Consider the following 25,236-nt stretch of genomic DNA (forward strand, 5'->3'; position numbering starts at 1 on the left):
CGTAGCCTGCTGTTTTTGACCTCATGGTTCCATAAATAGACAGTATGACCAATTGTTTCATCAGCGAATGGATTGTTTCGGTCAAACCTTACCTACAGTGGACACGAGTGTGGATGAATAGTGCATACCCTGGTCGTTCCCCTAGGCAAATTAGCCAACCCCGCAATATTCAACACCAGGACGTGGATCGACGGAGATGGATTTCTCCTGGGCCTGTTTCATGCACCCCACAGTCTTGTCGGACATGCGATTCGACCCACTCGTCGACTAAAGGACGGCTAGTCGCCCTTGACCGAAACAGTAAATTCCCGGCCGTTTCGGGGACCCCTGGTTGGAAAGTTTCCTGTTCCTGATATGTTTCACCCATGATCCCAGAAGGCGTTTCGAACGGCACATAGTTAATATCGCAGCGGCGACATCATTGTCCGTAACGTCCACCCCAATTATCCAGACTTTAGCCGTGGATTAATGGGGCCAGGGATGGCTCTTTTGCAATTGTCAACTGCCGACGCCAAGCCCTGGGTTGGATATATGAATGAAGCCAGCCCGATACTGGATCGGTCTGCTCCTTGATCTCGAACTCTTCTCATACCCAGTCCTTCCTTACTACCAGCGTCAAAATGAACTCCCGCAACGTCAAGAAAAACCTCGCCGTCTCCGGCGCCGCCTTGCTGGCGGCCATTCCCGGCGTTACGGCGCAGTGCGCTCTGCCATCGGCCTACAAGTGGACCTCAACGGAACCGCTCGCAGAGCCCAAGGAGGGCTGGGCGGCGCTCAAGGACTTCACCAACGTGGTGTACAACGACCAGCATCTGGTGTACGCCAGCTTTCACGACATGGGAACCACCTACGGGTCAATGGTCTTCGGTGGCTTTGCGGATTGGCCCGACATGGCGGCCGCGACTCAGACCGAGACGGAGGGAGTCGGGGCCGTGGCGCCGACGCTGTTCCACTTCGCGCCCAAGGATGTCTGGATCCTCGCCTACCAATGGGGCTCGACGGCGTTCAGCTACCGGACGTCGAGCGACCCCACCGACGCGAACAGCTGGTCAGAAGAGCTGCCGCTCTTCTCGGGAACCATCACCGGCAGCGACACGGGCGCCATCGACCAGACGGTCATCGGCGACGACGAGAACATGTACCTGTTCTTTGCGGGCGACAACGGCAAGATCTACCGGGCGAGCATGCCGATCGACAAATTCCCCGGCGACTTCGGCACCGAGTTCGAGGAGATCATGAGCGACACGGTCAACAACCTCTTCGAAGCCGTGCAGGTCTACACGCTGGAGGGTGCCGGGTACCTGATGATTGTCGAGGCCCAAGGCTCCGGCGGCCGGTTCTTCCGCTCGTTCACAGCCGAGACGCTGGACGGCGAGTGGACGCCGAATGCGGCCACCGAGGACGCGCCTTTCGCCGGCAAGGCCAACAGCGGCGCGACCTGGACCAACGACATCAGCCACGGCGACCTGGTGCGCGCGAACCCCGACCAGACCATGACGGTCGATCCTTGCAACCTGCAGCTTCTCTACCAGGGACGGGACCCCGACGGGGGCGACGACTACAACCTGCTGCCGTACCGACCAGGTGTGTTGTCGCTGCAGGTTTAGATAGCTGGGAGATTGGGATTATGAGAGTTGCTAGTCTTCCTCGATGGATGTTGGGGCGTGTTTAGGGCGACAGGCAGGTATCCTAATGCCAGTTGTCTGTACAGGAATTACTCATGTATTTTGTATAAGCTTGCTATTGTTAAATTAAACAAATAAGGCCATTTTCCTAATCAGACATTCGGGGCCATGACACTCAACCACCAGCCTTGCGCTTGTAGGATGGCGCATTACCGTAATGGGGCCGTATGGTTTGCTCCAGAGTCTATGCCTAGGCTGGGAAGTTAACCCATGGAATGATGCCATATCCAAATATATATATATATATATATACATCTTACTAACACCCAGCTGGTGTCGTGGGCAGGGAGTAGACGAGGAGAAAGCTAGAGCCAGTCCCAGTAACGGGTTCTCTATAGTGACTCTATTGCGTTGAAGGCTTGCCATAACAAGTGTATCAGAACGGGACATGAAGAAAAGTATTAGAGGCAGCAGTAGCGATATCAATTTGGAGACAATCGACCGCGCGATATCGGTCTAGCTCTAGATCTAAGGTTGGGACGGCAAGACCTCCACTTGAGACTAGTGAACTATTTGCTTGGCCAGTCCTAGACTTAGAGTAGTAATATGGACAAGTCCAAAGTGTTGAAGATATGATTGAAGAATAGTTAATGGATAGAAGTAACCACGCCAGGAATGCAACAACTGAAGAGCAGCTCGGCACGTTCAACCGTTGAATTGGTGGGATCCCACACCTTGATCTTCGAAGTAAAAATAAACACAAATAGCATCAATATACTATACTGCATACCAATATACTTCCAGTGCGCCACTCATCCAAGCACAAGGAGGGATATAAACGACAGCCTATCGTTCAATAGTTACAATTCCGGACAAGCCAAAGATAGTAAACCTGGGAACGAGGCAGCCTCTCGATGACGTTGGAGGTGGACGTTGCAGCGCATTCTCAACATGGGGGCCATTCTGGATCCTCCCGCAAAGAAAACTCGTTCTACAACATCACAATCAGGAAGTGAAGATATCATCAACCGTAGAGGCACATGCCAAATTCAATGACAACGCGAGGCATCACGCAGTCGCGGCTCCGCCTGTCAGCCACCAAGCCTCCAATCTTCCTGCCGCTAGCGCAAGGCTACGATGGCGTCGCCGAACCCTACCTATTTCCTACCCCATACAGATATCGATCATAACGAAGCCGAGTTCTTGTCATCAACATGAAGTTCTTCTTTGCTCCTCTTCTCTGCCTCGTGGCAACGTCCGCGTCCGCGTTGACGATTCCTGTCAATGATACACTGGTCGAGAACAATGGACTGGAGAAGCGAAACCCGGTGATTGCGCTTGGGCTGTTCAATGAACTGCTTTCGGGTACTCGTGTTTTGGCTAGGACCAAGGGCATTAGGGTCTAATTGACGACCGATAGAGGCCGCCCTTGTGTACGTCTCTCGAGGGATACGGATTTCAATACCACGAACAAGCCGCTGACTGCTGCAGGACGAGAGCTCTGGAAACTGCATTATGTGCATCTCCACTCAGGGCGGCGTAAATAGATATCCAGACATGGTTGCGGAACCTAGTGGAATTATGCTGACCGTACCAGGGACATTGCAAGGCACAAACTACCCCTGGCAAGAGAGCAGATGCTGGAACCGACACTACCAAGCATGATGACAACTGGAACAGAAGTTCATCACAGGCGTGGCTTCTTTGTCCATGCTGGATCAATAGCTGTCTCTCAGTCAAGGCAATATTTTATCTGAAAAGTATTTACTATGTATATTCCCCGCGTAGACGCAATTTCGATCAAGTGAAAATTTGGTAGAAAGCCCTCCTGTTGGCTAGTTGATAAAATCAATTTATCCTGTTGTACATGATGCCGTCGACTCAGCCGTAGCAACGTAATTGAAAATTCATGACCGTGCCAGTGAAAAGGCCTAGCCTGGGCCTATAATTCAAATCAGGTCGATGTAACCACCAAATAGCCCCAGCTTGTAGAACGCCGCACTGTATAGCGCTTGGGATTTTCTATTATCTACCTTAAATGCGAGTTGTTGTGGGTACGTTACACCATACGCCCTAAACTCCGGTTAGTACAGTAGGATGGTGCCCTGTAGGTTAGTCGGGACCCAGGACACTCTTTCGATTTCATGCGACAAGGCGCTGACTCGATGTGTTTGACCCTAGGCTGACCTGGACTGCTCCCCTCGGTAGGGCTTCCAGAGGTTGAGGTCAAGGTCAAACACGGTTGGGTAACTTGTCAACCCCACCAGCAACTCCAGGTTTCCCTCAAACCTATGCACCCTCATGCGGAGGCTGGTGCGTATTCTCGTGATCGTCGTGATCGTCATCGTCGTCGTCGTCGTCATCGTCATCGTCCTCCCACCCGTCGGAGTCGCCATTATGCGCATCTGGAAACAAAGCCTCCAATTCATCTTCCCCCTCGTCTTCCTCCTCCAGCTCCCCAAACTCACCTCCGAGCATGTTGATCAGCTGCAAAAGTCCCGCTTGGGACCGCCAGACCTCCTCTGCTGGCGGATTTTGCGGGCCTCCACCTTCTCCAGCCTGGTTTTGGGCCTGGTCGGCGTCAGAGGGGGCATCCGACTTGTCGGAGAGTTCAGGTGCTAGGTTGACGATCCGGATGGCTTTCGTGGGGAAAATGCGGGCGGCGTTATCTTGTCGTGGAGGTTGGCCTCCGGGAAGGTTAATGAGGGGTTGGCGCCAGCCGAGGGTCTGAATTATAGAGTTAGTCTTCGTGCTTCCTAGAGTTGACCCAGGGTCCAACATACAGTGTAAGTCGACATGATCGCATCATCATAGAGCCCCATGAAACTGACCGGCACGGCTAGCTGTGGGGCAGAGCTGGTGAGGAGGGTGTACGACGCGCGGGCGGGACTGTCAGAACATTGGATTCGGTCGTCGTCATCCAGCGCGACGATATAAATCCGGTCCTGGATCTCGAACATCAGGCGATGGTTTCGCACGGACAGCCATCCTCCTAGATCAAAGGTGGATCCGTCTGTTTCGCACTCGATGATGGAACTGTTCCCCTCAACACCGCTTTGGAGGGCTTTACGCCAGTCCCAGCACACGAAGACCCGACCGGCGCGAGAGAAACCGACGAAAAGGTTCCCATTTATCATCCCTGATCCCCACTCGTTCTCGCCGTCCCAAACATGATCCGGATCGGTCGGGGTAGGAAGAGGACCCTTTGCGACCGTGACAGGTAGGAGAGAGTCTTTGCGCTTAGAGCCGGGAAGAAACGGTCGACTCGTAGCGTTCGGAGATTCGGCGGCTGGTGGGCGGATGTGATACATGTCCATACACTCCGACGGGTGGAGGGCACCCAAGAACTCCCCCGTCGTCTTGTCGTGCGCATGGAAGCCCCCCGGGCCCATGGAATAGATGACAACGTCGGCACTCTGGTCGAGGTGACCGATACCACCATCCTGAATCTTGAGGTGCGTCCGCAGCTTGGGAGGGCGTTGCGTCATATCATAGACAAAACCCTGGCCTTCACTTGACACCACGCAGAGCGTCCAGAAGGACAGCTGAAAGCCTCTGGTCTGGCAATCATGGTTCAAGACGGCAATCTGCCGGAACTCCCCATGTTGTGCACCTTCCAAGCCCGCCTGCCAGACCTCCACCGCATCCCCCTCACAATCGAACACCGCCATCCCATCCTGGTATTCCAAGTGTGCATACGGACGAACTCCATGCTCGCCATCCGCCGTATCCAGCGTCGACGGGAGTCGCCAGATAACGCGACCCGTGTCCATGCTAATGACATTCAAGCCACCGGCATGAGATGTGGAAACAAAGAATCGACGCTTAAAGTCAGGACGGAATCGCCAAACGGGATCATTCCCGACCTGCACGACAGATTCCCGGCTCGCTGGCGGGGACGCAGCCCAGTTGCGGGCGAGCAGCGTCTGTCGCTTGCAAAGGTCCTTCCATGACGACGTTCCTTCGAAAAGATTGGCGTAGCTAGTAGCGTTGGAAAGGAAGGAGAGGTCACGGGCGCCACCGGGGGGTTGTGTCGCCTTGGAGGTGTAAATTGCTTCTTGATGCGCGCCGTCGATAAATCGGTGCCAGGCCTTAGAGGCGGCGGTTAGAGACGCGAGGGTCGCGACCGGGGAGAATTCCAAGATGCGCAGGACAATCTCGGGGGGCAGAATAGTGAGTGGATCTGCCACGGGAAAGGTTGTCGTCATTCTCGATTGAAAGGGAGGAGATTTCGATCCAGGAACGATTGGAACAGTGAGAATAACGGAGGTGGAGAGAGTGCAATATTTGACTCTGAGCCCGTCTGTGGCGGGGCGATTCTGCCAGATGTCACCGCCTCAGGAACATGACGTCGTGATCTTTACGCGATCCCTTCGTCCGTCACTGTAGTCTGGTAGAGGGACATGAGATGAGGGAAGGATGGAACACATGGTATTTTATAGCGACGCAGGATGGGCTACGAGTGACTACATTAGGAGAAAGCATTTCACTCACCTTAGGTAGCGTTCGAATTGCTTGACTTTGGTACATGAACGACGGGCCCAGTATGTGGATTATTGACGGGATTCCGTCAGGTTGGCATTATTAAGTGGTAATATGTAAAAGGTCCAGCGGTTCTCCATCACTGGCAATTGGTTGTAGGATCATGCCTACGGTATCGTGACACCAAGCAGAAGTCACCATCGTCCTGCTCCCCCAAAGCACCATCATCTCTTCTGATATACAAGGGCATTCAAATGGTAAGCAGAATTAATAAACCCACGGCAGAATCCTCCAGCGCACCGTCTTCTTGTACTGCGCCCAGTCCTCTCCGTACTTCTTCGCACACATGGCATCATCCCGGCGCTCACGGTGTACCAGCAAGATAGCAAAGTACAGCACATAGAAGTAGGTGAAGATCATACCCCATCCTCGGGCATCACCTTGCACCACCTCGCGTCCGTCGCGCGTGGTGAACACCGACGACGTTGCCGCGGCACTCCCCGCAGCGAGAACCCGATACCCAGCCACGCCGGTGGGCAGACTGAACGGCGACGCCTGCAACCAATCGCCAAAGTAGTTGATATGGCGCGACATGCCCCACCAGCCTGCGGTGAGCAGTCTCGTTCCCCGCTTGGTCTGGATGTACGACAGATTCGCCACACTCGGGTCCTGGGGGTTGGTGCGGAAGACGCGTTTCTGGGTGTTGGCCGCGCGGAAGATATACAAGCCCAGGGCGAAAACGGCGCTGACGGCGGCAATAGAAGTCCAGCCCAGATGCAGCGGGTAGGTCGCCAAATAGCGGCACTGTGTGGAGTAAAGGAACGGCACCCAGACGATATCGCCAAAGGTGAGCATGAAGCCCATGCCATCGGTGATGATGTCCATCATGGAGAGGACATGCGACTCGTTATACTGGCCGTCGAGGACGTAGTATGCCTGCACGGCAGTCACAAAGAGAATGCTGTCGGTGACGTAGCCGTAGTTGCGGTACTGCTGGGCGACAAAAGCCAGGTCCAACAGCATCCACCCGGTCAGACCGGGCCGCATCTCCAGCCAGGTCTTGATGTCGACCTCGCCGATCAGCGGCAGCGTGACGCGTGGGTTGAGCTCACGGCCGATGTAGAAGTCATACATGACGTTGCCCGTGTCGCCGCCTTCGGCGAGCTCCCGTAGGTCGTCGTTGGGGTAGTTCGTGTTGACGGTGAAACTGTACGCATAGAGGAAGATGGAGATCCCGTACGCGATCAGCACATTGGCCGTCAAGATCTGAATGTAGTTGTCGGTCATGTAAGTCCAGACAACAAAGTCGGCGCCACGGTAGTAGGTGCCAATGGCGACCGCGGCCAGCTGGACCAGGCTGGACGAGAACGCTGCAGGGAGGTCAGAGACCTCGAACGGTAGTCATCAATTGGAGTACGAATTTTCTCACCATTGAGCCGGTACTTAAGCGGACGGCCATGGTGCACCAGCTTCGTGCCCAGCGTCTCGTTCGCGGGGAGAATCCTCCAGAGAACCAGACTGACGAGGTAGTAGGCCAACACCACGCCCATGACCTGCCAACTGCACAGGTCCCAGACTCCGCCCTGAGGCCAGCCAATTTCCCCCTTGAGCGTCTCCCAGTCCAGCGTACTGGGGCTCAACAAAGAGGGAACGGGACACCCAGCTACATCATTGCAGGCGAAGCGGAAGAAATACAACAGCACGGGTAGACCGACAGTGATGGCGGCTGTGCCAAGCCTGTTCCACGTCAGAGACTAAGATCGATGGATCAGGAGATCGGAAGGGACACTTACGGCCCACCGAATTCGTAGTGAGGCTCTGAATGAGGCATTTGGAGGGATATCCTGACGCGGTTGGCTTCCTTATCCAACCCCTATAATGATGTGGTTTGATGTCGCTGAGATAGGAAATTTATGTTGATTGCTGACTCAGCTGCATGGCGCCAGCCGGCTGCTCGTTGTCCCGAGTGCCAAGACTGGCGGACACCTGGACTGTGAGGCAGTAATTGCCCCAGATTTGTGGCATCAAGGCAGAAATCCATGAGGGCACTACAGTGATTGTAGTGACCTGTTTACTCTCTGCTGATGACTTCTACCAAGTTACTTAGAGAACAATTGTGTGATATGAACAATATCAGTATGTCCCTGGGCTTGTGCTGTATTCAGTGTGATGGAGACGGTCATCCTGGCCTGTCATTCTGGCCCATGCTTCTGGGTCAAGAGGACCAGGGCATACACAGGCAGAGTCCAGTCATAAAGCAAGATGGCGATCTACAACTCGGCACCTCGAGGTAAGTTCCGATTGATGTACATTGTGGACCCTGACCAACCGAGGTACATATTAAATGCCGAGTAAGGCGGGGTTGCGTGAGGGGACGACGATATATATACATTCTACAGCCAAATGCCGCTAGACACCACCACATCCAGAGCTGATTGGAAACAGATACCCACGAGATAACCATGCAAGCTGTCGTGTTTAAAGGACCCCTGGAGGTCGCCCTCGAACAGCGCCCCATCCCCCAGATCCAAGAACCCACCGATGTGATCGTCAAGGTGCGCTACACGGCGCTCTGCGGCAGCGAGCTGCACGTCTTCCGCGGCCACCAACCGTCCGCAACGGGGTTCATCATGGGCCACGAATTCACGGGCGATATTGTGGAATGCGGATCAGAAGTCAAGACATTCAAATCGGGCGATCGCATCGTGTCGCCCTTCACCACCAACTGCGGGGAATGCTTCTACTGCGTGCGGAAGTGCTCCTCGCGGTGCGCGAAGGGCAAGCTGTACGGATGTGTCGTCCTCGACGGCGGCCAGGCGGATTACGTGCGTATTCCCTCGGCGGATGCGACGCTCGTGGCGGCCCCGGCATCAGTGGACGAGAAGAAGCTCGTGCTGATGGCGGATATCCTGCCGACGGGGTATTTCGCGGCAAAGAACGCGTTCAAGGGCCAAGACGAGCAAGAGATCCGGGACAGCACAGTGTTGCTATTTGGGTGTGGGCCGGTGGGCATTTTCGCCTTGCTCAGCGCTTTGGAATACCGACCGAAGCATCTCATCGCGATCGATAGCGTTCCGTCGCGATTGGAACTGGCGAAGAATCTGGGGGCAGAGCCGTGGAATTTCCAGACGGACGGAGAGGGGCTGCGAAACCGAGTCAAGGAGTTGACGGACGGGCGCGGCGCAGACGTGGCTATCGAGGTGGTCGGACACAGCGATGCGCTGCGGATGGCGTTCGAGATGATCCGGCCCTGGGGACGAATTTCCAGTGTTGGCGTGCACAATGGCGAGATCCCGTGGACGGGAAATGAGGCATATGGCAAGAATCTCCAGCTGCAGATGGGACGCTGTCCGGTTCGAAGTATGGACCGCATGTACAATCGTAAATGGATATATCGCTAACTCATGAACCAGGCACTTTTGAGGATGCGCTGGACTTTCTGGTCAAGAAGCAGGATCTACTGGAGTAAGCCTGTCGCGTTTCTGAGATGGATATTGCTAACGTGTGATAGCTTCATGACGGCTGACATCCGCCCGCTATCGCAAGCCGTCCAAGCGTGAGTTGTTCCTGTCGCATCAGAAAGCTATCTACTAACAAGAGTAGATATGACGACTTCAATCACATGAAGAGCCAGAAGATCATCTTTGAGGCTGGTAAATAGGACCATACGACATCATATGGCGATCGACGGATTCCCAACACGTCTTGTTGTTTATAGGGAATGTATACGACATTTAGAGTCTTTCAGCAGACAATATCACTTATCTGTGTTGTTTATGCCTCCAAGACAGTGGCTCGTGCGATATGATAGATGTGGCGCGATTTCTTTGATTGTGGGGATAGCACGAGATGACCCAGACGATCCATTATGGCTCCTTCATTTAGGTCCACGCGTCGCTGAGTCGCTCATTCCAGACCCTTCAGAGCCCCCACCGTAGTGAAATTATGGGCAAGTACCGCGACGAAGGAGGCACATAAATAACTCACAGCAGTAATAGAGTTCCAGCAACCCCTTCAAGGGATAGGAAATGAACGCTGACGGCCTGCAAATGAGGCAAACGGAATCAGCAGTGGGATCAGTAAGGGCGGTGGTTGTATCCCGTCATTTTCCACAATGCCATCAGCTTTCTGCTGCTCGATCCATTTGGATGCTGACCTGACTCGAAGTGTTACGTATGGGCGGATCAAACAGCAAAAGGTTGGTTCTTCTTTCTTCTAATGCCAACGGATAGAAGGCCGTAGGGCTGATTTCAATCAAGATCATAACTAACAGACAATACCTCCAAAGGAAGAGGACAGAAATAGTACTCCTGATAGTACTCCCAAATGCAACATACTTCCACGATCTGCGTCAACAAAGTCTTTTAATTGCTGGATAATCATTGGAATCTCTCCCTGCGTTCACAATACAGCTGCAAAGAAACTTTGCCAGGCAGCACCGTTTCCAAGACAGGGGACGGTGGAGCCATATGTCGCATTATTGGACCGGAACGGCACACGGGTGGAGACAGCAGTCTGAATGGGCAGCCCTAGTGTCAATACTTCAGTCCTTTTGGGCGCTTGGCAGGGATTGTACTCCGTCGATACCAATCGATCTCAATATTGATCCAGTCGTTGAATCATGGCAGATTGCACTCCCTAGGGAAAGACACCAGAGTCGTTGCCTCGGCCACACCGATCCCTATGAGCTGTCCAGACATATCGGAATGCCGCCCACGTACGATGGGAGGTCCACCCTCCAGCAGCACCAAATGTATGGAAGACACCCCAGCCAGGTTGATCTCCTCCCTCATGTAGTCAAGCATCTGCGCACCGAGTAATTTGCAATCGAGCGAGACGCCAATGACCAACCTTGACCAATAGCCCCTTCAATCCTAAAGGCGCCGGCCGAGGTGGACCCGGGGTGTAAAATGCAGGCCAAGAGCGACCAGTACGTCGGCAGGGCTGAAGTTAGACCAGGATTTGTGCTGCCTGACTTGGTTCACCGTTCTTATAACTCCTGAGATCCCAGTCCTTTCCTTGCCTTTATATCGAACGATACTCCCTCCACACATTGCCGGCTCAGTCACCGTCGTCCGCTCGTTCGTTTCATTCTCTCTATCATTATGTCCTACCAGCAACCTCCCCCGGGGCAATAGTAAGTCACGCATCTACCAAGCTCTCTGACGAAATGTATACTGACTAGTCGCCAGCTACCCTCCTCCTGGAGGGTACGCCCCTCCGCCGCCCCAACCGATGCAGTACCAGCAGGCACCACCCCCAGAGCCGTCCAAAGACCGTGGCTGTCTTATGGGATGGTCAGTTGCTTTCCCTCAATAAACCAAAAACACCGGCTAACATCTACGATAGTATCATGGCTATGTGCTGTTGTTTCCTGTGCGAGGAGGCCTGCGAGTGCTGCGTTGAATGCTTGGAATGCTTGTGTCCTTGTTGATCCGGAGGATACGGTGGATATACCTAGTCTCGAAGGGAGCCTGCTACTTATGACTCTGGTTGTTTTTTTGTTTAATTGGATGACGATGGAATTCTGTCTATAATGTTCGTGTTTTAAGGGTGGGTCACCGCTTCGGTCCAGATTCCTAGGTACTATGGGGAATGATATACCAAGTTCGAATCCTCGCAGTTGCCACCCACTCAATATCATTCTTCTATGTACTCGGTTCATTGCCGACCTTTCAGCTATCTGTTGCTTGATACGAACAAGCTGGGGTAGATGGCTGTGTCGGATCATCTATACGATCTAGGTACCCACCGGGCTAGTAGTCGATCGTCCATCACGACGATCTCGTTGGGCATCTTGATACTCAAGGCCTATGATTATACAGGCCACGTTTTATCTATAGTGGCTACGGGCGGTATACTGATGTCATCATCTTGTTGTTGCTTTTTTTTTTTTTTTTTCAGCACTCGTCCAGTTAGACTCTTGATAAGACAAGCTTTGTCGAACCATGGTTTTGAGTTCCAACCAACTTATGAGATCTGCATTGTAAAACCGAGAACACTGCTATATTAGGTTAGGTCTAATTCTGTCTCAAGGACGACGCCATCTATACAATTTGAAGAAAATAGCAGACAATCAGTCCCGAATCACACTGGTTCGATGATGTCATTCATTTGTGGCCTAAGGCAAATGTTACTGTTGATCTGCTTGATTGTACGGAGTACAGTTGTCCATAGCCCCAATTCATTACATACTTGCAGGGATAATCAATTCGCAATGGAGTGGTTGAATAGTAAATGATAATAAGACAAGTCACTCCAGTTCAACTGTCTTCATGCAAGGGGCGGCGGGGACTATGATACATCATACATTATGGGGGCTCAACAATGAACATCAACAGAAGATGATTTCCTGGAAACTATACTGGTAACTTCTTTTATGCCGCTAGAAATTTGCGGTGATAATATCAGTGCATATCTATGAAAAGATCGCACATTTTTATGTCCATGGGGAGTGGAGCCAATGCCCAACTGTACCTGGGCCGTTGTTACTCTCACGGAGCCTTCCTATGACCGTCATATCGTATTCCCATCCTGTCGCCGAGATCGCAATATCTTCCCTAACAACGGTCGAAAAACAGAACCACTACCATCCTGCCGCGGTAGTGCCATCCACAGCAGCAAGATCGCCACAGACAAAGCCACAACGAACGGCATCAGCGACTCGACGCCCCTATTCTGCGCAATAGCTCCAACAATGAAGGGAATGACGGCAGCTCCGGAGCCACCAAACGCAGCCACAAACCCAATGGCCGTGACGTGGAGATGTTTCGGCAGCAGCACGGTCATGACCTGCACCACGGCCGGGAATAGCGGACCGAGAAAGAACCCCAAGAAACCGGCAGCCACGGCGGACGCATAGAAATTGGGCACGAGCCACAAAACCAGGTCGACACCGATGGAGCAAGAAATATAGATCTAGGACTGTCAGCCTACACACTGTGACGAGAAGAGGTGAAGTGAGTGAGCTCCTACCGTCGTCGCTAGCTTGACCCCCAAGCGTGCTGTGACAAAGCCCAGCACGACTCTCCCTACCGTGATGCCTAGCCAGAATCCAGTCGCCGTCATGCCACTAGCGTAATAAGCTGCATGGCGCACGTCGATCATAAAGGTCACGACCCAGCCGCCGACAGCCACTTCCACGCCGACATAGAAAAGCAGGAGGATGGCGCATACCCAGGAGATGTGCGCGGCGGGGCGGGAGAACAAGGTGGATCGGAGGCTGGCGTTGGTTTCGCCGGCGGTCTGCGCTCTTGTCTTTCGAAATGCGGCGCCGGTGAAACGCCAGAATGCCATTAATGTAAGGATGAACTCCACGGCTGCGATGCCGATCTGGGAAGCTTAGCTGCCGACGTTTTTACGGACAGGGAACACCGCTCACCATAAAGAAATAAAAGTAGTTCCATGGTACGTTGGCCTTCTTTACCATGTTGGTGACAACCAGCGGGCTGATCACGGCCCCCAGGCCGTAGACACCATGCAACAATCCCAGGAGCTCATTCGAGTTTTGCATATTGCCGATATAGGTGTTCCAGGCGGCGTCACCGAGGCCGTTCGCTATCCCGGCGAAGATATAGGCCACCACGAGAGCCGGATACGGCGGACGCGTGCAACTGATGATGTACCCGATCAGGTGGCAGACGGAGGCGATGAAGCCCACGCCACGCTGGCCGACCCAGAGGTGCAGCTTGTCGTTGATCAAGGCGGACAGTACATATCCCACCAGCGATGACAGGAAGACCAGCGATACGATCATATAGGTGATGTTGTAATACTCCTCGAGCTGTTGAACGTGAGCGAAGACATCCCTGTTCCAGCTGGGCGGTTCACCTTACATATGGGAGTAACGCCTGCCGTCGAGGTTAGCCAGTGTCAGACGCACGCTCAGATTGGTGATATCTCACTCCATAGGCGGCATCATTCGCGCCCATCACTAAGAAGACCCACAGCGTCGTGAACACGCGAAAGATATTCGATCGTGGATGATTCCACCGGGGGAGCAGAGACTCGGTGTCATCTGGTGGCGTCGCACCTTCCGACCCGTGAGCATCTGCATCTGGCTCTACATGGCCTTTTTCCGTGACATTATTGTCCGAACGCGCCGGCGACATAGGATCCTCCATGTGGGGTTCCATTTCCCCACGATCGGGGGTTGTCATAGTCATCTGCAGATATCGACGAGGGAATTGTCAATTCGCTAGGGGGGGGAAGCAGCAACTTATACCGCCCATACACAGTCCCCCAAAATCTCTATCCACTACTCGCTTGGCTCGCCCACAAGCGCAGTCTCCCAGTCCAGAGGCTAGTTGGAGATCGTGGGGACAGGCGGTTGCTGGCCGACCTGCCCAATGCGGGATGGGGGCACGGCGGACGGTGCTGAGCCAGACCCCCGCCCTGACTCAATGAACCAGTCGATTCCAGCGATTGGTTCACGACATAGATTATACTTTCAAAGACAGACGAGATGTAGCCGCATTCGCCGCCGATATGGGAGGCTGTTGTGCCCTAGGCCATGGGGGAGCCCACCAAGAATGCGGTCTGATGAACGCGGATGTGACGTCAATGCAGTAGCTTGGCTCGTATCCGAGGTTAACAGTAGGGAAAGTATTTCCATTTGAGGAAGTCTTTGTTTTCATTTCCACCACTGGGAGATCGATGTATCTGATGTCTGTACTGACACGAGTATACTGATCACGGTCCTCGTTGGGTTTGCCTGATGATGCGTCATGATATGGTTTCTGACTCAGGCATGTACTTTCCATTCCAGACACGGACACCTTCATATTAGAGAATACAATGTGTTTAGATCCATAGAGTCGGATTAATTATTCGTCGGAGTCATAGTATTCACTCTGACGAGTTTATGATTCATATTTCCTAGGCCGAGTTAGCAGACTGGTGAGAATAACACGTACAATATTAGCTAAGAGATTGGTAAAGCGACAAACGGGTAGAATATATATATCCTCTACTTTACAGTAAGGATAAATCCAATTATTAGCAGTCGATATTATGAAAATGGTGAACATCATCAATAAATGCGCCAAGTACTTGATCAGTTTTCTCATGCAAGTTGAAATTTCATTAGGTATACAATCTTTTACATTTGTTCATGTAGCAATCATCGATATTTGACTGTTTCCATCAATATTCTCCCACTAACATAACCAATGGAGATCACTACCAGACTATACACACAGATGTATGACTGCAAATTGCATGATCTCCTCTTCATATGATCAAAATTTCTATGATTTTCTGTACGCCAATGGTTCTATGATTTTTTGATCTTTTTCCCATCCTTGCCCAAAGTACACCTGACTTATAGGCTGTTCGAACAAGGTACAGGATCCACACCCCGGATGTAGGATGGAGGAATCTTCCGAGTACATAGATCCGTAACTCTCCTATCATGTCTTTCGAACTAAGTTCCGACACTGGGGTAGAACTAATTTCTAGGATAAACCAAAAAAATAAATAAAGTATAACTAAAAAGTAACTATGCTGAACCATTAGTTTTCAGTCAACTTTGCGGAGACCCACCACGCCAATTGATATGTATGACTTCGACGCTTAGACCTCGAATCTCAGGCTTTGTATCAAGATGCCAATGTCGAATGATTCTATAATCAATTCCACCAAAAATAGCAACGAGATCGGACCATCTAGGGGTGGGTGATGGACGGCCGCCCTCGGAGATGGCGATATGCTGTCCCCCCGACGGATGGCACCCATATTGGCTGCTGAGTGTGGTTCTGGGCCGGACCTGAAACATGGATCAACATTGCGGCCAGGAGACACGTCGTGATGCGTGGTCATGGTGAGATTCTGGTCGATTCTTTCTTCTTTTTGCATTCCGATTGGTAGATTCCTGGGGATGTAAAGTCTGAGAACCCGATCGGTTTCTATTTTGATTGACCAAATCCTAGGGTATATTCCTGCCTGTCTCTGAACCTAAACTCTAACATCCATGCCGGTGGGAAGATCAGCACGCGATTTCCTCCCCTGCACCAGGATTGTTCTGGATGCCTTGGCAGAGGAATCAGGGGACCCTGGCGCCGGCCTGGCTCTGGCCAGTTCTGGCCTGGTTCATGGCATCCGATCAAGCCGATTTGTCCGATTGGATGTGCCTTTGTCTCGTTTCATTGTCACCGAGGGTCTCGACAACTGGTCAACGATATCTGGCTCCAGGCTCCAGAGATGGTGTGAATGGTGTTCCTCCAGTATGTGTCTCCCTGGTGCGAGATCGTCGGCCAGATCTGTAGAGAGACAATTTATTATAGCAACAGTGATAGTCAGGATCATCCCAATCCATCCAAATTCATGACAAGGTGACGAATCTTTCTGTTTCTGTTGGTCAATTCAGGATCCATCCGACCCACTTGACACCTGAGGCCCCCTCCCATTGGCCAACTGGCGACGACTCGCTTCCCTGCAACTTCTTCTCTTCCCCCGTTCGTTCCATGGTTGAAATTTGTTGCCACCCACTCCCCTCCATCCGGTCAATTGGTTTGTTGTGTGTAGACTCCACTGATTGAGCGTCTCTTGCACGTTTCGACTTTTCTTCCCTTTTCTCGTTTTCTGCGCACTTGCCATGTCAACGACCCCGCAGTGCGAGCTCTCCTGCAAGTCACCCAGATCTCCCCAGGTCCATCGCCGCACGAACAGACCTTATTCGCGTCGAAATACCCACCGTCTCCTCGATCTGCTCGCTGAAATGCCCGAGAAAGCGATCAACAATGGCAGGGATCAAGAGGGATGCCGTGGCGACCCACCGGCTGATGAATGACAGGCGATCGAACTTGGCCCTGTCTCGGCTTCCCCCACCATGAGGTCATTTCTCGGGGGTGTCGCTAGTGAAAAACACTGTCGACCACCCCTAACTGTTTGTTCTAGACTCGATGGATTTTGGTCCGACCCAGACTTGACCCGGCTCATGGTCAATTGTCAATCAGCTTTTACCTTGTGCTCGGGTTCCTGTCCTGACCCGCTAGCCTTGGCCGCTGTCTACGCCACTGTCCGGCCGCATCGTGCGATTAATAAAAAAAAAAAAAAAATAACGTCCCCCAGCAGTTCATGTTCTCTCGTTTCCCCTCCCCTCATCATTAATTAACTGTCCCTCCACCGTTCATCCATTCGTTGGTTCAACCATCCTCAACGCATCACCGTCTGCGGACTAGCCGGACTGCCGCACCGCTCATGTCGAACATCAACCACCAAAATCAGTCCTCGGAATTGCTCAACCCGCACTACACTCCGCAGGGTCGACATTCGAGGACCAACAGCGCTGAACCGCATCCTCTATCCAACAGTGAGGTCCCCTCGCCGGACACCCCTGAAGCCCCCAATGACTTCACGCGCCCGACCAACCGCGTGCGTTTTCGCTCGATGAGCAACCATGCGCCCGTTCCAGAGCGTCCCCCCCTCGCACGACTGGGTTCCGATCAATCCGTGCAGTCCTACCACTCCGTCGGCACCCTGGTCGCCGAATCGGAGGGTACCCCCCGCAACCGATCCCGCTCGCGGTCCCCGGGGCCGGCGGAGCCCTTTCGCATTCGAGACACGTCCTACCGACCCGGGGACGATGTGATCACATCGTTGGAATCGGAGAAGCAAGTACCCGGCCGTGCCCCGTCCGGCCGGGAACGATGGAAGGCGGCGGGCCAGATGATCCGGCAGAAGACCGTGCGCTTGGGGGAGCGGCTCGGTCGGCCACATGACGAGGGCGAGGCCCTGGGCATGTCGTTGTTGCCGGAGGACCTCGAGACAGGCACGCCGCGCCGATTCGACTATGAGGCCCAGAACGGCCCAGGGGACACGGACGACGAGAAGGAACCCGCCCCCAGCGCCGAGGCCCACCGCCTCGTGCGGACCATCACCCAAGGCCACGCGCGCCGGCGGAAGCCAAGGTCCGCCTACACCCGGTCGGGGACCACGACCCCCGAGACGCCCAAACGTCCAGGCTCCTGGTACCACAACCGATCGTTCAGCGGGAGCGGCGGCGTGCTGGGCCAGCTGCTGAAGCTCCAGGCCGCCCAGGCCGCGGAGGAATCGCGCAGCGGCAGCATGTCCGTAACCGATTCGTCCGACAGCGAGTCGGGCGCGTCGTCGGGCGCCGCCACGCCCAAGAAGGAGAAGCTGAAGTGGTACAAGAAGCCCGCCCACCAGTCTACCGCCTCCCTCGTGGGCGCGTCCATGAACCTGAGCACGGCGAGCCTACCGGCTGGCGCCGACGCCATGCCTTTCACGCCGAAGAAGGGGCAGAAGAAGGCGCCCAGGAAGAAGACGCGGCTGGAGGACGAGATCCGGGTGACGGTCCACATCGCCGAGATCCTGGCCCGCCAGCGGTACATCATGCAGCTCTGTCGCGCCCTGATGCGCTACGGCGCCCCGACCCACCGGCTCGAGGAGTACATGACCATGACCGCGCGCGTCCTCTCCGTCGAGGGCCAGTTCCTCTACCTACCAGGCTGCATGATCATGTCGTTTGACGACCCAGCCACCCGAACCGCCGAGGTCAAGCTGGTCCGCATGGTCCAGGGGGTGGACCTCGGGCGCCTGGCGGAGACGCACAACGTGTATAAGAATGTCGTGCACGACCTGATCGGTGTGGAGGAGGCCATCCAGGAGCTGCATCTAATCATGAAGAAGCCGCCGCGCTTCAACAAGTGGCTGATGGTGCCGACTTACGGACTGGCCAGTGTGGCCGTGGGCCCGTTCGCCTTCGACGCGCGGCCGATCGACATGCCCATGATCTTCTTCCTCGGGTCGCTGGTCGGCTTCATGCAGCACATCCTCGCGCCCATGTCAGTCCTGTACTCCAACGTCTTTGAGGTGTCGGCCGCGGTGCTGACCTCGTTCCTGGCCCGTGCCCTCGGGTCCATCAAGGTGACCACCGACGGCGAGACGCACCGGCTGTTCTGCTTCTCGGCGCTGGCGCAAGCCCCGATCGCGCTGATCCTGCCGGGGTTCATGGTGCTGTGCAGCAGCCTGGAACTGCAGTCGCACCAGATGATCGCGGGGTCGATCCGCATGGTCTACGCCATCATCTACTCGCTGTTCCTGGGCTACGGCATCACAGTCGGCACGACCATCTACGGCCTGCTGGACAGCGACCCCACGTCGGAGAAGACGTGCCGCAACATGGACGTCTGGGGCAGCGAGTACATCCAACACTTCATCTTCGTTCCTGTATACGTGGTCTTCCTGGCCATCGTGAACCAGGGCCGGTGGAAGCAGGTGCCGGTGATGATGGCGATCGCGCTCTCGGGTTACGTGACCAACTATTTCAGCACCAAGAAACTGGGGAGCCGGTCGGAAGTAGCCAACACAGTGGGCGCCTTCACCATCGGCATCCTGGGCAATTTGTACAGCCGACTGTGGCACGGCCACGCTGCCACCGCCATCCTACCGGGCATATTCGTCCTGGTGCCGTCAGGCCTGGCCTCTAGCGACTCGCTAATGGCAGGTATCGACTACGCGAATTTGGTGCGGAACAACATCAAGGCGGACACTGGATCGGCCGACTCGACGGCGCAGGACACGTCCATTGCCAGTCTGGGTTTCGGGATGATTCAGGTTGCAATCGGCATCACGGTCGGGCTGTTCATTTCAGCCCTGGTGGTCTATCCATTTGGCAAGCGTCGGAGCGGGTTGTTCAGTTTCTGAGGTCGCACCAATTTGCAAAGCATGATGTCGCATTGCATATAAGATTATTTACGAAAGCCAAAAGTGTTATGGATCTGTCGTCGTCGAGTGATGAACTTTGAGAATGTTCTTTCGCAACTATCTGTTCGTGCATCTATCACTGCCGCTACCTATGTGTACATTCCGGACAGGGATGGGAAGCACGAAGATCCTACTACACCAGAACCGGCTTGACAGTCCGCCCGGACTTCATATCCCTCACAGCCGTCTCGAAATCCTCCACCGGAAAGTATCGGACGAGCTTCTCCAACGAGGGGACTTCCTCCTGCACCCACTTGACCAGCGGCGGGACGAACTCCCCCTCGACAGCCCCATAAGTAAATTCCCCGTCATCATGAACTCGAACATCGGGATCTCCACGCACCCTCTTCAGGCGTCACTCCACCTGCAACACCCACTCTTGAACGTCGTCATGCGGGTCCCGAAAGACGTGATTAGTGTCGTCCACATCAAAGTTGATATCGTTGAAACGCGAGCAGTACGCAGGTGGCCGTGCGCGCACGTTTCGCAGTCTTGACACTCGCTGAAGCTCAGGATGACGGGGTTGCCTGGTTTGGCGGTCGAGAAGGTGTTGGGTCCGAGGGCGCGGACGTAGCCGGACCCTTGACGCCATTCCATCAGCACTTACTGTGGGCTGCGTGGAAGAGGAGCGGGAGGGAGAGAGATACCTTCCATGCTCCATGAAGCGAGGATAGTGCACGCCTGCACCGGAGTCAATGCCGGCAAAATGCAGATCTGTCTGGAGACTGGGAGGACGTGTTCGATATATGTTTAAGATGTAGTATAGTATATTCAATATAATGACTCAAATGTATCAATATAATGAGCCAATCTAGATGAAATAAACAGGGAGGGAGATGCCATGAGAGAGCGGATATCACAATAACAATGTCTATAAACCCTCGGAAATTAGGCCCCTCATAATATCCCTCGCCCGCTCCACCTCCCCTTCTACATCCCCATCCCACAACCACCGCAGCCGCTCCTCGAACGCACCTCTCAGCTTCTCTTCCTCTGCACCCACCCCATCCAAACACAAGCACAGCAAATCCGCCTGCTCTTTACTGCTGGTAACCACGCGCTGACTGCGCGGCCGCCGCACGGCATCATACGCCTTGAAGGCAGCGACCACATCGCGCGCGTGGGTGACGCGCGGGTCGCCCAGGAGCTCAACCAGGACGTGGGCATCCTCGATAGCCTGTCCAGCCCCAGCGCCCATATGAGGCGTCGACGCATGCGCTGCGTCTCCGAGGATAGCCACGCGCGAGCGCGCATAGGTCGATATCGAGGGATGCTCGAAGATGGCCCATTGTTGTGAGTCGGGCATGTGCTGTCCATCATTAGCGTCATCTTAGTAGAAACAAGATACGACAAAAGGAGAAAGAGAAAAAGGAGAAGGAGAAAGGAAAGAAAAAAAGAGAGAATACATCAACCAAACCCTGCACAAACCCCCCCATATGGGCAAAATCCCTTCGCAGATCTTCCTTTTCAGCGGGCCTAACCCACTCCTCACCCTCCCAGTCCTCACGGAGCACATACAGCCCAACATTGGCCTGCTGCGCGCGCGCAATCGGGTACGAGACGCCGTACACGCCCTTACCCAGGTACAGCGTTGTCACGCGCGCACGATGCTCCCCCACGGCGGCAACCATATCCGGCATATCTAGCACGGCGCGATACCCATACATGCCGCTGTAGCGGGGTGTGGCGCGGGCGTGCTCCTCCTCGGATAGGATGAACTGCTTGACCGTTGAGCGGATCCCATCGCAACCGATGACGACGTCCGCGTGTGCAGTCGTGCCGTCTTCGAACTCTAGCCGAACCCCTTCCTCCCCTTCCCCCTCCCGCTCTACCAACCGCACCAACCGCTTCCCGAACACGGCCCTCTCCGGCGGGATCAGCGCAACAAGGGCATCAAGAAAGTCTGCCCTTCGTACGGTGGTCTGCCCCGATGGCCGGGCCTTCAACTCCATCAGTACCTGATCGTCTGCAGTGACGACCTCGCACCAGGTCTCGCGGAAGCGCTCGAAGCCCGGACTGTCAGCGTGGGTGGTGATCAGAGAATCGTAGATGCGGCGGAGGGCGGGCTCAATGAGGGGCAGGGCGCGGTGGGCGGCAGGCCCAATACTCAACCCCAGACCGACTTCTTGGAAGAGCGGCGCTGCTTCATAGATGGTGACGGGGATGTTGCGTTTGAGGAGACCGGCTGCTAGGGTGAGGCCGCCGATGCCGCCGCCTATGATGGCGACGGTGAATTGTTTGGTCATTCTCTTTCAATCTGTTTCGTTCTTTTTGATTATATTTGATATCTTGCCTCTGCTGGAGATGGTGGTGGCGAACGATGATAGGTGGGTATAACGGCCAACGCAGACAGGGATGAGAGATCAACAGACAGGGAAGACAGAAAATCCCCAGAAAATCAGGAAAAGGAAGGCAATGAATTGGATCCTGCAGATAATGATGGATGATTCCAGCAGTTAGTTAGCGGTTGATAAAAGTGGGGGGTCAGACGATCGTTACTGGATGGCGGATAGTGACACCAGGAGACGGACTAAAAGGGTTGTTCTGCAGCACCGTTGGCGAATGACATGACGATCAGAGGGGATGGATGGCGATCCTGGCTGTTTGGGTGTATTGTATAGGATGGGTTATAGAATATCAATCTACGCTAGGCACAGGCAAGGTTAGTAGAATGACGAAATTGTTAGATAGTAGTATAACTAGATCAAGACCTCAAGATAGGTTAAAGTAGTTAGTCTAATTTTATTAAGTAGCCAGAATGGGAACAGGGCATCTAAATCTTCCTGCAATCACTGTGCGCCCCCGGCGACCATAGGGAGCAGCTAGTAGAGTAGCAGACGGAGAGTTACTGGGTGATATCTTGCTGAACAGGTGCCATTACAAGCCACTGGGTGAAATCTGGGCCGAAAACAGCCTGATTTAGACGGGGAATTTCACGATTTCAATCTGTTATCAGAGAGGATGAGAAGTGTTCTGTACCTGAATATACTGCCCTTAACAAGCTGCTGCTGTTTGTTCTATAAAGGCTAATACTAGTAGTAGTAATAGCAGAACCAGCGTTCCCTTTTCCAGTCATGGCTGAAAACCCATCAATGACAGCGAAGAATTGATTGGACATTCACAACAAGCAGTTCAATAAAAGATAAACAATCCGAAGACCTGAGAGAAACACCCACACGCTGCCCTAAACTCGACACTTTGCCTTTTCTTACTAACCACGCTTGCTAACTTCCTAATAGAGCGCCTGAACACTACCTGCTTTCTCAAGATGGTAAAGGCTTCCGAGGACGCTTGCTAGGAGATAATGACCTCAAGCGACTACCAAACTTCCTAACAGATTCAAAGAACCTGTCACGGTGTCGTATCACATTATCAGTTTCCATCATGGCCTCAGCAAGTGGCATTGTCGTGAGGAATTGCTGAGCTCCATTCTTCACTAAGTCAACGATTAGTAACGCTAGCAAACCAGAGAGAATAGTTGAGACTCACGTCTCACTAAACTGTCGATTTTGACACGGATCTCATCCATACTTAATGATGAATCCACAAGTGCAATAGCAAGGTACTCGGGGGGCTTGGTGTAGAAAAAGCCTTGAGAACCCAGAGGTTTGTCAAACACCTTTACATTCATGATATGTCGGCGGATATCCGTGAACCTTTCCAGTTTGGATTTAGCATCTTCACAGTGATCATCTTTTGCCACCTCTAAGGCTAGGTTGTTCCGCCAAGTCTCTGTATCAAATACTAGACCTTCAGGAAACTGAAGATCTAGAAACGACACATAATGTGAGGCTAGTGTGATGGTTGACAGGCGGTAATCAAGCATGTCGTTGAGATCCATGAGAATTTCCTTGTCATACTGTTTTCCTTGAAGCAGTTGTTTAAGATCCCAATGTGCGACATTCGGTCCAATGTTGTCTGGGCCAGGAAATGAGTTCATGTAGACTGCAGCCTTGGCCTGGATAACATTATGGTAACCCTGACCAATACTACCGGCAAACCCCAAGGCAGCTGTCAAGTCTGGGGTTTCATCTGCGGGCGATGGGGACACGTCGACTTCACGTAATTCTTCCCATTTCGCTTGATAATTAAGGAGCGGAAAACCAGAGCGTTTCCTCCATTCAAGATTCCATCGGTCATCTTGCGCGGAGAAGGAAATCCCATGACTCCCATAGAAGGGGTCATTATTTTTGTATGCTTCGTATACGGAGCTACACATGTTAATATACGTCGGCGATGCACTTAGCTCCTCGTCGTCATAAAGGACTGGATGGGTGGGATCTTGACTGCTGACTTTTGCCATGTTGACCAGGGCATTGAGAACCGAAGTGGCATATATTGAACCACCCGCCCGTCCGCAGGACTGGCTGCATACCCATGAAACGCTGGTTTCCTCAGCATTGACAGCAGTCATCCCCGAAATATTGAGCTTTTTGGCGGGCGCCAATACTGATGCCCCAACAGGCTGGAGAATCCACCCGCCAGAGTAACAGGATGTCATCACGAGTGTTAGCTTGACACCCCTTCTGGTTGCAGAGGCAAACTTCTGCCTTGTTAGTCTTGGGGCTTGGTCCACCCGGTCTTCGCCACCAACTGAAACCCCAAAGGTGCCTGCATCGCCGTGCCCAAACACGAAAACCAGAACCGGTTGATCTTCTCTCGCGGCAATCTGTGTTTCCGACCGCAGGGTTGCCAGGAATCGCTCCAGTAAATCCTTTGCGGGGATGACCCGGATGTTGTGACTGGCCTCGATTCCATCCAGGAATGTTTCATCGAGGACGACTCGACGCTCACCACTTCTACTACCATGAACAAATTCTTTGTACTTTGAAACAAGTATTTTCGGGTCGACACAGGTCAACCATAGCTGGTTAGCTGAGCGGAATGTGTCTATTGATACTATCAGCCTGGATGAAAAAAACCTGGCCAGAATAGCAGGGTGTTCCACATACCACCGTCCGCCAGAAGGTGATGGAATAAGTAGAAGTCAGAAAAGAACCACCCATCCGCCTGGGGAGAGGCATTATCGCGCCAATCGTTGACTCCGCACAGCGCTATGATACGGGTATTTGGTTGAATATCTGGTGGGCAAAACATGGGAAACTCGCAGTTCTCAGCATCCGGCTCTCTTCCATCTCCCCCCATGTCTTTGGGCGTCAGTGTTCTTCCCGCCATCCCGTTCGACAGACAACGTGTAGAAGCTCTGTATGGGTACTTGTCACAAGTTCAACAAGGTCGGTTGTTGTGGTAGAGATATTCAAACTACCAAGCCAGCAACAGAATGAGGAAAGTGTAGTCTACATTACGTAGTATATACATATCCACTCCGTCACTGAACCTTGTTGCCTGGTTTGTGGTTCTGCCGTTCACCCCAACACTTTTCCATTACGAGACGTATACT

At 53.4% G+C, this 25,236-nt stretch overlaps 10 protein-coding genes across 10 annotated transcripts; 5 read left to right on the top strand and 5 right to left on the bottom strand.

The window, feature by feature from the left end:
* Positions 1-620: 620 nt before the first annotated feature.
* P168DRAFT_285365 (putative alpha-L-arabinofuranosidase axhA) lies at positions 621-1,978 on the top strand (the record flags this gene model as incomplete). The annotated part of the gene is made up of 2 exons (XM_024836203.1): positions 621-1,584; positions 1,956-1,978. 2 exons carry the CDS (start codon positions 621-623, stop codon positions 1,976-1,978), a joined length of 987 nt encoding a protein of 328 aa, XP_024688822.1.
* Positions 1,979-2,839: 861 nt separating this feature from the next.
* Positions 2,840-3,168, top strand: P168DRAFT_322293 (uncharacterized protein; the record flags this gene model as incomplete). Its single annotated transcript, XM_024840552.1, has 3 exons — positions 2,840-2,990; positions 3,046-3,058; positions 3,117-3,168. The coding sequence occupies 3 exons, from the start codon at positions 2,840-2,842 to the stop codon at positions 3,166-3,168; spliced, it is 216 nt and encodes a 71-aa protein (XP_024688823.1).
* Positions 3,169-3,914: 746 nt separating this feature from the next.
* P168DRAFT_244217 (F-box protein) lies at positions 3,915-5,833 on the bottom strand (the record flags this gene model as incomplete). The annotated part of the gene is made up of 2 exons (XM_024833917.1): positions 3,915-4,352; positions 4,409-5,833. The coding sequence occupies 2 exons, from the start codon at positions 5,831-5,833 to the stop codon at positions 3,915-3,917; spliced, it is 1,863 nt and encodes a 620-aa protein (XP_024688824.1).
* A 541-nt stretch (positions 5,834-6,374) lies between these two features.
* On the bottom strand, positions 6,375-7,938 carry P168DRAFT_244114 (putative C-14 sterol reductase; the record flags this gene model as incomplete). The annotated part of the gene is made up of 3 exons (XM_024833911.1): positions 6,375-7,477; positions 7,537-7,844; positions 7,901-7,938. The coding sequence occupies 3 exons, from the start codon at positions 7,936-7,938 to the stop codon at positions 6,375-6,377; spliced, it is 1,449 nt and encodes a 482-aa protein (XP_024688825.1).
* A 631-nt stretch (positions 7,939-8,569) lies between these two features.
* Positions 8,570-9,768, top strand: P168DRAFT_300045 (alcohol dehydrogenase family protein; the record flags this gene model as incomplete). Its single annotated transcript, XM_024838385.1, has 4 exons — positions 8,570-9,467; positions 9,521-9,572; positions 9,619-9,663; positions 9,711-9,768. The coding sequence occupies 4 exons, from the start codon at positions 8,570-8,572 to the stop codon at positions 9,766-9,768; spliced, it is 1,053 nt and encodes a 350-aa protein (XP_024688826.1).
* Positions 9,769-11,212: 1,444 nt separating this feature from the next.
* P168DRAFT_322297 (uncharacterized protein) lies at positions 11,213-11,513 on the top strand (the record flags this gene model as incomplete). Its single annotated transcript, XM_024840553.1, has 3 exons — positions 11,213-11,244; positions 11,300-11,408; positions 11,457-11,513. 3 exons carry the CDS (start codon positions 11,213-11,215, stop codon positions 11,511-11,513), a joined length of 198 nt encoding a protein of 65 aa, XP_024688827.1.
* Positions 11,514-12,623: 1,110 nt separating this feature from the next.
* On the bottom strand, positions 12,624-14,218 carry P168DRAFT_244091 (MFS general substrate transporter; the record flags this gene model as incomplete). Its single annotated transcript, XM_024833908.1, has 5 exons — positions 12,624-13,025; positions 13,083-13,439; positions 13,489-13,890; positions 13,943-13,957; positions 14,012-14,218. 5 exons carry the CDS (start codon positions 14,216-14,218, stop codon positions 12,624-12,626), a joined length of 1,383 nt encoding a protein of 460 aa, XP_024688828.1.
* Positions 14,219-17,306: 3,088 nt separating this feature from the next.
* On the top strand, positions 17,307-19,775 carry P168DRAFT_300047 (threonine/serine exporter family protein; the record flags this gene model as incomplete). The annotated part of the gene is made up of 2 exons (XM_024838386.1): positions 17,307-17,418; positions 17,449-19,775. 2 exons carry the CDS (start codon positions 17,307-17,309, stop codon positions 19,773-19,775), a joined length of 2,439 nt encoding a protein of 812 aa, XP_024688829.1.
* A 193-nt stretch (positions 19,776-19,968) lies between these two features.
* Positions 19,969-22,081, bottom strand: P168DRAFT_322300 (FAD/NAD(P)-binding domain-containing protein; the record flags this gene model as incomplete). Its single annotated transcript, XM_024840554.1, has 4 exons — positions 19,969-20,153; positions 20,213-20,416; positions 20,811-21,144; positions 21,242-22,081. The coding sequence occupies 4 exons, from the start codon at positions 22,079-22,081 to the stop codon at positions 19,969-19,971; spliced, it is 1,563 nt and encodes a 520-aa protein (XP_024688830.1).
* A 752-nt stretch (positions 22,082-22,833) lies between these two features.
* On the bottom strand, positions 22,834-25,220 carry P168DRAFT_276102 (uncharacterized protein). Its single transcript, XM_024835530.1, has 3 exons — positions 24,788-25,220; positions 23,325-24,725; positions 22,834-23,271 (listed from the first exon to the last, which is right to left on the bottom strand). The coding sequence occupies exons 1-3, from the start codon at positions 25,008-25,010 to the stop codon at positions 23,099-23,101; spliced, it is 1,797 nt and encodes a 598-aa protein (XP_024688831.1). The 5' UTR covers positions 25,011-25,220; the 3' UTR covers positions 22,834-23,098.
* Between the last annotated feature and the right edge of the window lie 16 nt (positions 25,221-25,236).

The sequence above is a fragment of the Aspergillus campestris genome, assembly GCF_002847485.1.
Source record: "Aspergillus campestris IBT 28561 chromosome Unknown P168scaffold_15, whole genome shotgun sequence".
Classification (NCBI taxonomy): domain Eukaryota; kingdom Fungi; phylum Ascomycota; class Eurotiomycetes; order Eurotiales; family Aspergillaceae; genus Aspergillus; species Aspergillus campestris.

What these genes read in the sequence shown, in the direction of transcription:
- P168DRAFT_276102 (XM_024835530.1), bottom strand. Translation starts at nt 25,010, where the DNA reads ATGGCGGGAAGAACACTGACGCCCAAAGACATGGGGGGAGATGGAAGA. An exon ending in TCACCTTCTGGCGGACGGTG is followed by an intron (nt 24,726 to 24,787) that starts GTATGTGGAACA and finishes TAGTATCAATAG; the next exon opens with ACACATTCCGCTCAGCTAAC. An exon ending in AATCGACAGTTTAGTGAGAC is followed by an intron (nt 23,272 to 23,324) that starts GTGAGTCTCAAC and finishes TCGTTGACTTAG; the next exon opens with TGAAGAATGGAGCTCAGCAA.